This window comes from Lytechinus pictus, chromosome 15 (genome assembly GCF_037042905.1).
Source record: "Lytechinus pictus isolate F3 Inbred chromosome 15, Lp3.0, whole genome shotgun sequence".
Lineage (NCBI taxonomy): Eukaryota > Metazoa > Echinodermata > Echinoidea > Temnopleuroida > Toxopneustidae > Lytechinus > Lytechinus pictus.
The window spans coordinates 8,225,501-8,237,866 of NC_087259.1; the positions used below are offsets into that span (position 1 = coordinate 8,225,501).

The 12,366-nt window shown below is 37.8% G+C and overlaps 1 protein-coding gene across 1 annotated transcript in view; it reads left to right on the forward strand.

Moving 5' to 3' along the window:
- Positions 1-12,366, forward strand: part of LOC135156797 (uncharacterized) — an 87,330-nt gene that overhangs the window by 58,570 nt on the left and 16,394 nt on the right. Inside the window, exons 29-32 of the mRNA XM_064110281.1 lie at positions 610-760; positions 8,953-9,066; positions 10,902-11,015; positions 12,051-12,146. Coding sequence (XP_063966351.1) covers positions 610-760; positions 8,953-9,066; positions 10,902-11,015; positions 12,051-12,146 — 475 coding nt within the window. The remainder of the gene's footprint in view (positions 1-609; positions 761-8,952; positions 9,067-10,901; positions 11,016-12,050; positions 12,147-12,366) is intronic.

The following is a 12,366-nucleotide window of genomic DNA, read 5'->3' on the forward strand; positions in this document are numbered from 1 at the left end:
AAAGTTGAAGAAATCCAGGCTACGTGTCTAGCTTCAATGCTTTTTGAGCTTCTTCGCCAATATATATATATATATATATATATATATATATACAAAGTAAATGTATCAAGTTTAGGAAAAGTGCTCAATGTTTGGATAGAAGCAGAGCATGATAGGAAGCGTCTTATATACTGTATATAAACTTCCTGGAGAATGATGGAACTTCTCATGATTCCTTCGATCAGTCAGACATGATTGTCAAAAGCCTGAGTATCTTTCCTGCAGCAGGAATCCTGCAAGCCAGTGTTCGGTACCAATCCCCTCAGTAGATCATATTTGATTAGAAGAACTTTTTTGTTTTCTTTATGATTCATACCAATATCAATTACCGGTATATTATATTTTTTACGTAATGAGGATTGTATTTTATATGAATGTTATGAAGGCAGAAGAAAACAATAAATCAAATCAATCATTTCATAATAGACAAATTATTGGGGAATGCAAGAAAGACACAATGAAAAGATGCATTTATGCCCTCTTCGCCGGATATCTGCTAAAAGACACAGTGCAGAATTTTGACAATTAAGTTGCCTAATGAGCTATCGGTCATTCTATAATGGATTTCAGGTTAAAGGGATCCTGTTCAATGAAGAATCAAACCTTGGAGATATAACCCCGCCAGTGAACTCAATGTGGATCCGCATAGAGAGGTCCTTTTCAGATGTACCAGCGAAGCTTGCCCTGTCTGCTGACGTAAAAGCAGTGTCTGCAGAATCATGTAAGTGCATGGTTCATATATTTATAGGGGAAGTTCACCCTGAAGAAAGTTTGATGTAAAAATAGCAGAAATAAATAATAATGGCGAAGGTTTGAGGAAAATCTGTTAAAGATTAAGAGAGTTAATTATGAGAATTTTAAGTTTTGGATTTGTGATGTCATAAACGAGCAGCTACCCCATATGTTATGTACCATAAAATGCATGAATTTCACTTGTTTAACCCTATCTTAACTGGGCTATTTCAGACCAGTATATACTGGGGGGGGGGGTCAATTTGGACCCCCCCGGCCCCTCAGATCTCGGCCGCTGATCACGCGATCGCTGCGAAAATGTGCACGGCCGTAAAGCCGGATGTAAACTACAAGACTGTATGGTAACATTAAAAAAATAATAATTCTTTATATTTTTAATTAATTAATTATGCAAATAAGCGTATGAAATTTGCCCTAAATTTTGTTTTTTGTGTATGCTTTTGCCTTTAACTCAATTTATATAGCTAGTAGAATGCTAATTTTTGGTTGGAGTATCAATTATTACATTTCTAACAAATATCTACAAAAAAATTGCAAAAATATTATTAATTTTTAATGTATTTTATTGTTTTTTAAATTCTTATGTATTTCTTTGTTTTTTCCAATGAACTTTGTCGGGGACCCTTCTGCGATGATCATAAATAGCATAACATAAATCCATTTAAACCAACAAAAGTAAAAATAATCATACATCTATGATTTTTTATTTAAAAACACAATTTGCATTGACTTTGTACACGGAATCACGTTTTTGAGCAATTTCGGGTCTGACATGCACTTACAAAATGTTGCGTAATTTCATAACCGCATCCCCGGGCGTCGCAATTTTGGTCTTAAAAGATGCGCAAGACTTGAAAGTGAGCGGCGGCGCCGGCGCGATAAAAAAACTTTGCGCGACGGCGTAGTGATAAAATTTGTCGAGTGTCGAGGGGGGTCAAATTGACCCCCCCCCCCCCAGTTTAATAAGGGTTAATGGTTCCTGGTGACTTAATTTTCGTTTCATGATCGGGAGTGAAATTTTTTTCTATTGATAGATGAAAAGGTACAGTAAAAACCATCTTCAATTTTCTGAGAAATGGACATTTCTTCGATTTTTTACCATTCGCTATGTAGGAATGCTGCTCGCATATATGACGTCACAAATCAATTTTTGTTTTCCCCTAAAACTCTTTTTCTTTTCCTGTATTTTCCTTGTACGGAAGTATGGAAGCTTAAAAATGCCACCCATATGTTCAGATAAACATCTTGTCATGTCTACATCCTGTGGGAGAGTTATTCAGATGACAAGATCTTGGATCTCGTAATGTCTACATCCAGTGGAAGAGGTGATCAGGTGATAAGATCTTGGATCTCGTCATGTCTACGTCCTGTGGGAGAGATGATGAGATGACAATATCTTGGATCTCGTCATGTCTGCATCCTGTGGAAGAGGTGATCGGATGATAAGATCTTGGATCCAAGATCTTTTTATCTCTCCCACAGATTTTTTTTTCTCATCATCATTCCCACAGGATGTAGACATGACGAGATCTAAGATCTCGGCCCGAAGGCCCCAAAGCTTAGCAATGATCGTAGAACATTTTTCTCTTGGATCTCGTCATGTCTACATCCCGTGGGAGAGATGATCAGATGACAATATCTTGGATCTCGTCATGTCTGCATCCTGTGGAAGAGGTGATCGGATGATAAGATCTTGGATCCAAGATCTTTTTATCTCTCCCACAGGATGTAGACGTGAGGAGATCCAAGATCTGGTCATCCGATTATCTCTCCCTCCGGATGTAGACGTGAAGAGATCCAAGATCTGGTCATCTGGTCATCTCTCCCTCGGGATGTAGACATGACGAGATCCAAGATCAGTGGAATAGGTGATCGGATGATAAGATCTTGGATCCAAGAATCTCTCCCACAGGATGTTGACATGACGAGATCCAAGATCTGGTCATCTGATCATCTCTACCTCGGGATGTAGACATGACAAGATCTAAGATCTGGTCATCTGATCATCTCTCCCTCGGGATGTAGACATGACAAGATCCAAGATCAGTGAAAGAGGTGATCGGATGATAAGATCTTGGATCCAAGAATCTCTCCCACAGGATGTTGACATGAGGAGATCCAAGATCTGGTCATCTGATCATCTCTACCTCGGGATGTAGACATGACAAGATTTAAGATCTGGTCATCTGATCATCTCTCCCTCGGGATGTAGACATGACGAGATCCAAGATCTGGTCATCTGATCATCTCTCCCTCGGGATGTAGACATGACGAGATCCAAGATCTGTTCATCTGATCATCTCTCCTTCGGGATGTAGACATGAGGAGATCCAAGATCTGGTCATCTGATTATCTCTCTCTCGGGATGTAGACATGACGAGATCTAAGATCTGTTCATCTGATCATCTCTCCTTCAGGATGTAGACATGACGAGATCTAAGATCTGTTCATCTGATCATCTCTCCATCGGGATGTAGACATGACGAGATCTAAGATCTGTTCATCTTATCATCTCTCCCTCGGGATGTAGACATGACAAGATCCAAGATCTGGTCATCTGATCATCTCTCCCTTGGGATGTAGACATGACGAGATCTAAGATCTGTTCATCTGGTCATCTCTCCCTTGGGATGTAGACATGAGGAGATCCAAGATCTGTTCATCTGATCATCTCTCCTTCAGGATGTAGACATGACAAGATCCAAGATCTGGTCATCTAATCATCTCTCCCTTGGGATGTAGACATGACGAGATCCAAGATCTGTTCATCTGATCATCTCTCCTTCAGGATGTAGACATGACGAGATCCAAGATCTGTTCATCTGATCATCTCTCCTTCAGGATGTAGACATGACGAGATCCAAGATCTGTTCATCTGATCATCTCTCCCTCGGGATGTAGACATGACGAGATCCAAGATCTGGTCATCAGGGGCCCATTTCATAAAGAGTTGCTATCATAGCAAGTTGCTATCATAGCAACTCTGGTAGAATAGCAGCTTTTACTTGCTATGCTAGCAACTTGCTATGCTAGCAACTTTGCATTTCATAAAAGCACATTCGCTGGAAAGTCAGCTTGACTTTCCAGCTATTTATTTGAATAGTCATGTACGAGGCTGATTAGGGGGAAATCCCCTTTCTCTCCAGTTTTTTGTTTTCAATTCAAGTCATAAGTTTTGGTAGAAAGCACTGGCGGATCCGGGGGGGGGGGGGCACAGCCGGCCCGTGCCCCCCCCCCCCATCCCACCTTTGAGAAGCAAAATTAGAAGAAGAAAAATTGAAAGAGAATATCATTATTTTTTTGCTTATTAATTTTTTCGGGAGCGAAATTATTATTTAGCAGCTGCAAACAGGGTCTGCAGCATAAGACTAGCAGTTGAAGCAGAGTGATGGCTCTATGGCGATAGTTTGCAATTCTAGAAGAGAGTAAGAAGAAAATATCTATTTGTCACAGGATGGCATAGCATTGTTTCTCCATTGTGTAAGTTTTCAGAGAATTGATTTCATTTAGCCCTATGCCAGGGAAAAAATTATTTTAAAAAGGGGGAAAATTTATTATTATTGCCGGTCGAAATTTCACCTTCAACAAATTTTCTACCGTACAAGTTTAATCCCAGTCCCACACTTGACTATTTGTGTCGGTAATGCAAGGTTGTATCAACAACAAGGCAGGCGGCGGCCCACTGCTGGTGCAGTGCTGTATGATCACCCTGAACTTCTGAAGCAAGTAAATTTGTAGGCTCTAATTATGCATGAAACATCGAAAATGACCTTAAAAGATTATTTTTGTTCAAAATGGAAATGATTTTTAAGTTATCGGTTTCAACGGTGAATAACCATTCAGTAAATGGATTCAACAATGCCATGGCCACAACTTTTTTTTTTTGAGAAAGTCAGAAACAGAAAAAAAAAGCAATCATTTTTTATCGCATACATTCGTAATTCCGAAGCTTCATTATTCCGAAGGTTCGTTAGTCCGAAAACGAAGTGAGGTTCGTAATTCCGAAGGTTCGTTAATCCGAAAACGAAATGGTTAACGAACGTTATTTCGTTTTCGGACTAACGAACCTTATTTCGTTTTCGGATTAACGAACCTTTGGAACAACGAACCTTATTTCGTTCTTGGATTAACGAACCTTCGGAACATCAAACCTTATTTCGTTTTCGGATTGTCGAACCTTCGGAATAACGCCACAAATGTTCGGATTAACGAACTCTTTTACGTTTTCAGAACATCGAGGTATAGGCAATTTACGTGTTTCGGAATTACGGACCTTCGGAATTACGAAGTGTAACCTTTTTTATGGCCTAGGGCTTTTTTAATTTAGGCCTTGCATTAAACACTTCCACATAATAGATCTACCTTCCTCTATTTTTTCCCACAAGAAAAAAAATCCTCTCAATTTTTTTTTTTTTAAAGTCTGTCTATAACTTGCCTCCCTTTTTTTCCCTTTGCCTGCCCTGGGAAAGACTGAAAAATTTGCTGTTTCGGAGGAATTTTTATAATTTTTTTTTTTGGGGGGGGGGGGGTAGGTAGAACAAAAAAAAAGAAACAGCATTTCTACTAGAAAGCATTACATTAATATTTTCTTTATTAGCATTATCACAGACTGACAGACATTGCTCTAAATATCTGTTCTCTTGTAAGAGCCCTTTGGGCATGCCTGAGCACAACGTACACCATTCTTAACAATGAAAAACCCTTTACAGTGTCAACTTGACGCTCCCCCATGACCAGCGTCAAATATTTAACCCTATTTGACGCTCCAGTAACCATACTTGTCGCTCCAGTAAAAGGTTGACGCTCCTACTGGAGCGTCAACTTTTTATGAAATGCGCTGCAGCGTCAAATATTTAATTTGACGCTGCAGGTGAAAATTTGACGCTGTTTTGGGACTTGACGCTGACGCTGTACCTTTATGAAATAGGCCCCTGGTCATCTCTCCCTCGGGATGTAGACATGACGAGATCCAAGACCAGTGGAAGAGGTAATCGGATGATAAGATCTTCGATCCAAGAATCTCTCCCACAGGATGTTGACATGAGGAGATCCAAGATCTGGTCATCTGATCATCTCTACCTCGGGATGTAGACATGATAAGATCTAAGATCTGGTCATCTGATCATCTCTCCATTGGGATGTAGACATGACAAGATCCAAGATCTGGTCATCTGATCATCTCTCCTTCAGGAAGTAGACATGACGAGATCCAAGATCTGGTCATCTGATTATCTATCCCTCGGGATGTAGACATGACAAGATCCAAGATCTGGTCATCTGATTATCTCTCTCTCGGGATGTAGACATGACGAGATCTAAGATCTGTTCATCTGATCATCTCTCCTTCAGGATGTAGACATGACAAGATCTAAGATCTGTTCATCTGATCATCTCTCCATCGGGATGTAGACATGACGAGATCTAAGATCTGTTCATCTTATCATCTCTCCCTCGGGATGTAGACATGACAAGATCCAAGATCTGGTCATCTGATCATCTCTCCCTTGGGATGTAGACATGACGAGATCTAAGATCTGTTCATCTGGTCATCTCTCCATCGGGATGTAGACATGACGAGATCTAAGATCTGTTCATCTTATCATCTCTCCCTCGGGATGTAGACATGACAAGATCCAAGATCTGGTCATCTGATCATCTCTCCCTTGGGATGTAGACATGACGAGATCCAAGATCAGTGGAAGAGGTAATCGGATGATAAGATCTTCGATCCAAGAATCTCTCCCACAGGATGTTGACATGAGGAGATCCAAGATCTGGTCATCTGATCATCTCTACCTCGGGATGTAGACATGATAAGATCTAAGATCTGGTCATCTGATCATCTCTCCATTGGGATGTAGACATGACAAGATCCAAGATCTGGTCATCTGATCATCTCTCCTTCAGGATGTAGACATGACGAGATCCAAGATCTGGTCATCTGATTATCTATCCCTAGGGATGTAGACATGACAAGATCTAAGATCTGGTCATCTAATCATCTCTCCATTGGGATGTAGACATGACAAGATCCAAGATCTGGTCATCTGATCATCTCTCCTTTGGGATGTAGACATGACGAGATCCAAGATCTGTTCATCTGATCATCTCTCCCTCGGGATGTAGACATGATAAGATCTAAGATCTGGTCATCTAATTATCTCTCCCTCGGGATGTAGACATGACGAGATCTAAGATCTGTTCATCTGATCATCTCTCCTTCAGGATGTAGACATGACGAGATCCAAGATCTGTTCATCTGATCATCTCTCCCTTGGGATGTAGACATGACAAGATCCAAGATCTGATCATCTCTCCTTTGGGATGTAGACATGACGAGATCCAAGATCTGTTCATCTGATCATCTCTCCTTCGGGATGTAGACATGACAAGATCTAAGATCTAATCATCACACATTTGGGATGTAGACATGACCAGATCCAAGATCTGGTCATCTGATCATCCCTTTTACAAGATGCACACATGATGAGATCCAAGATCTGGTCATCTCATCCTTTTCCCTAAGAGATGTAGACATGACGAGATTATCGGAGTATAGGCACTTTTAAGCTTCCATAGAAAGTAAATATAAATTATTTCAATTTCAATATTTTTTTTTCGGTTCATTAATTTCATAGTTTATCTAGAAAACATACAAAGGTATAAAAAATAATACATCCACAATTGCATATCAACAAATATTCTAATATATGACAAGATAAAAACAAGCTAATGAGTAAGAAAAATTAATAAAAAAGAAAGATAAATTATATACTTTTACTCAACAAGGATGTATATGGAGTGGCAGAAAGGCTGAGTCTTTATATAAAAGCCAATCTCCAAACATATAAACCAGATCACGTACATGTACATAAAACATCTACAGTACATACCAGCACCAACACTTATAAACTCAGCAAACATCCATATCTGATATTGTACAAATTACCATTCACCAAATTGCAGCATCACACAATTTGTTACTAATTCTTTTATGTATTTCTAGATCCATTTTACTTTTATTTCATGATTGTCTTTAGTTTATTTGTGTTGAAGGTAAAAAAGATGAATTTCCATCTTGGAAACTGAATGAAATGATTTGAATTTATTTTGAACTTCAGCATGATGAACCATTTTTTTATAGCCGCTGCTTTTCCGACGGCGGTGGCGGCGTCGTCAACATTGAAATCTTAACCAAGGTTAATTTTTGTCTCGCCTGCATAGCAGATCGAGACTATAACCACCGCTTTTCCAACTGCGCGGCGGCGTCATCAACATTGAAATCTTAACCAAGGTTGATTTTGGTCTCGCCTGCATAGCAGAGTGAGACTATACGTCGTCCACATTGAAATCTCAATCAAGGTTAAGTTTTTGAAATGTCATCATCACTTTAATGGACCTAGATCATGAAATTTCGACATAAGGGTAATCAAGTATTACTGAACATCCTGCCTGAGTTTCAGGTCACATGACCAAGGTCAAAGGACATTTAGGGTCGATGAACGTAGACCATGTTGGGGAATCAATATCGAAATCTTAACCAAGGTTAAGTTTTTGAAATGCCATCATAACTTAGAAAGTATATGAACCTAGTTCATGAAACATAGACATAAGGATAGTGGTGTATTACTGATGATCCTGCCTGAGTCTCAGGTCACATGACAAAGGTCAAAGGTCACAATAGGGTCAATGAACTTTGACCATGTTGCAGGTATTTGTGGAATTGTCATCATACATGTACACATGTAACTTTAAAAGTTTATGGATCTAGCTCATGAAACTCGGAAATAAGACCAACCATGTATCCCTAAATATCCTATGTGCATTTCAAGAACATGACCAAGATCAAAGGTCATTTAGGTCAATGAACTCTGGCCGTGTTGGGTATATTTGTTGAATTGGCATCATAACTTAAAGTTTATGGATCTAATTCATGAAACAGACATAAGGGTAATCAAGTATGAATGGTTGTTTTGCAGTTTGCACACATCTTAGGTCACATGATCATGGTCAAAGGTCATTTTGGGTCAATGGACATAGTATTTTTGTGAATGATTTTATAATAGCAATTTTCAAAGTCAACACTGCTTCTATAATAGCGAATCGCGTAATTCAGGCGAGACTAACAGAGGCGTTCCACTTATTCATATTTTCTTTCAGTGCAATGCCCAACCTATCAGCATCCTTGTAGAGGTATTTTCCATGGCTGTTACAATGAGACGAGCCGCTGTAACGGTATCCATGACTGCTTTGACGGAGCTGATGAAGACTGCAGTAAGTCTTTAATTAAAGCCATTTTTAACAGCGCCATTATAGGAACATAATGACCTCTGACCACCATGCATCCATGTCCAGGGTTGTGTGAATTAAAGAGTTTAGTGGGACTTTAAAGGTAAATGCTAGTTTTGGTAACGATATCAAAATGAGTTTGTACAGAATCCAATGAAATGACCACCAAAGTGTCTGTTTGTATAAATAAAACGCATGTGCCAAAGGATTCTGGAAGAAATTGTGTAATTGCTGAGAAATCAGCAAATAAGCACAGGATTCGGGTAGAGCGTCGGGCCCGACGCTCAGAGCAATAATTATACACTGTCCCACGTGCGCTTATCTGTGTTGGGGAAGTTCAGTCTGAACATTATTCAGCGTAGATTTCAAGATTTCACAAAGTTCAGTTTATGTAACTGTACCAGATCTAGATCCTCGATGATATACTGACAATTAAGCCTGGTTTTACAGACTTTCTCATGAAATCAGTGTTTACTGCAAGTACTGGAATTTCTCTTTAAGTCTGCAGTAATAAAGCCATTTTGAACAGCACCATCATAAATGTGCGAAAAGCTGTAGGATATCACAAACATATAATTTTACACGTATAAGAATATTTCAGAGTTTAATCTTTTTTTTTAATACGCATTGTATAGCGCTTATTTCACTTCTACGTGCTTTACATTGCAACAATTATTACCCTTGTCATTGGATCTTGGCATGCATGCACACAATGAGGTACTTTCTCCACTCCCTGGAGAGCATTTGTTTTGTTTTGTGTTTTTTTTTCTCTGTTAATATTCCCTCTTGTCTTGTTAAATTTATCTTACATACAATATTTGAATCGTTATCTTGTATATATATATTTTTGTATGCCATGGGTATCAATATATTGACTTGATTGTATTAATCTTTTTATAGTGCATTAACATACGAAGATTGACCCCATTAGTATTCTTCAAATATTCTATTGAACATTCTTAATTTCTATTTGTATTTGATCAATTTTAATCAGTTATTTATTTCAGGGGACTCACATAAACAAGCGAAGCTTTCCAGCGAGTTCCCTTTTTTCATTTCTGTTATTCATATTATGTTTTGTTCCTACTTACTTTGTCAATTTGTATGAAATGAAGAAAAAAATATATTTAATCAATCAATCAAGCCTCAATTGCTAGGACTGCTCTTTAAAGGCTCTGCATCCTACCTGGATGGAGAGTGGCAAATTGTGGATTGACGCCTTTCCAATAAAGGACACAAGGCGAGCGTCTGAAGTGCTACACTGCGACGCTTCCACAAAGCTTGATTTTATGAATGTGGTGGTGTGTTTTATAACACATTGAAATGAGAATTTAAGTGCAATTTTTTTTTTTTTTTTTTTTTTTTGTATGGTCTCATTTACATTGTCACTGTATATTGAACAAAAATAAAAAACAACAGCATGATATTCATTAGAATTCAACATAAAAATTGACATTATATATATATAGCAAGAAAGAATTTTAGATACATGTTCAATAGTAAGCAAACATAATGCCTAAATTGACTTTTCAATCTTTGTTTTACAATTTTTCCAAAATTTTTTTTTTTTTTATTTGCTCTCCATTTTATTTCTTCTAAGAATATTTCAAATATTTCTTTAAAATTTGATTTTCTTTTTTGTTGAAAAATTGTATAAGAAGCTAAATTGATTAATACATTAAAGAAAGAATGCAACTTCATGTAAGTGATACAATTGACCACAATTCTCGAATTGTCAGATTTTCTACTCTTAGACAAAATGATGTCTTTTTATCATTAAGGTTAATTTGATGTAACTGCTTATCTCACTCCTTTCATAGAATGCCCTGATTTCCGAGATTTAAGATGCGGTCCATTAAACAAATGCGTGCCTCGTGATGAGTTTTGCAATTCTGAAATACATGAAGATTGTGGAATCGATGAAGACGAATGCAGTAAGTACGGTTTGTGAAATTATGATCCAGGATAACTGCTGCATGTTTCCATCCGATTAGTTTTCCTTAAAGGAGAATGAAACTCTTGGAGCAAGTTAGCTTTTGTGAAAGCAGAAAAATCAAAGAATAAGATCAACAAAAGTTTGAGTAAAATAGGACTAGCACTAGAAGAGTTATGAGCATTTGAATGTCGAGATCACTAATGCTATGGAGATCCTCCCATTGGCAATGCGACCAAGATCTATGATGTCACAGATGAACAACTCTCCCCTTTTGGACACTGAAAATATACCCCAAAACATCTCTTTTTGCTCATTCTAATCATATGACAAACGATTCATCAATGATATAATGTTGTGAAACCTCTGTACTTGTCCTCTCATAAAGAGAACACCTCACCTTGTGATAGACTCTATAAAAGTGAGAATATAAGTGAAATAAGTACTAAAGTAATGAGGGCCAGAGCTAAGTTTTGAAGAACTCTGTATTTGTGGTAGGAAACATTTGAAGATGTTACAGTTCCCACAGGATCCATTTTCATTGGATGGGAAGATAATAGCAGAGACTCCAAGTCCTTTGCCTATTTTAAAATTCAGATACCCAATAGCTGCTGTACAAGATGCACCAGAGAGTCTCTAGACTTCAGAGCAGTTTACACCAGTCATTAATTATATTTGTGATAGTCATCAATAAATTTCATTGCCATATATATTTTAAAGATGTGCCATATACATGTAGCTAAAAGGTAGAATTTTCCATCTTAATAGTCTTTGGTGTAACTCAGCTAGGGATTGAATCTTCCACATCACAAGGTGGGATACTACACCACTAAGTTATGCAGCATGCATGGTCGATTCAGATTTTAGTGAAAATATATTATTTAATTAATTAATGAAGTCATCAGGAAAAAAAAAAATCTTTAAAATGCAACTCTTCCACGAATTGATGAATCACGATAAAAGTTGACTGTTTGCAGAGTGTGAAAGCATGTACTTATGTTTAAACATGACACACCATTCTAATTCCTACTTTTAGCCTTTGTGTGTGATAACGGTTTTGTGGTGAATGAAAGAGTGGTCTGCGATGGACAAAACGACTGTGGTGATTTTTCAGATGAACGCCAGGATTGTGGTAAGTTTAACCCAAGGCTTCCTTTTTTATTGGGTTCTTATACCCACCTACCCAATCCCTTAAACTCTTACACTTAATTATTGCAAATTCTTGTTGAATATGGGTATCTTTATTGCATATTTGTTAATGTTTATTCCTTCTTTATGTTATTTTTATGATTTGTCTACAATGTTAAATGATTTAGATTTGAAAATTTGGGCAGGAACCAATCCCTGGAATT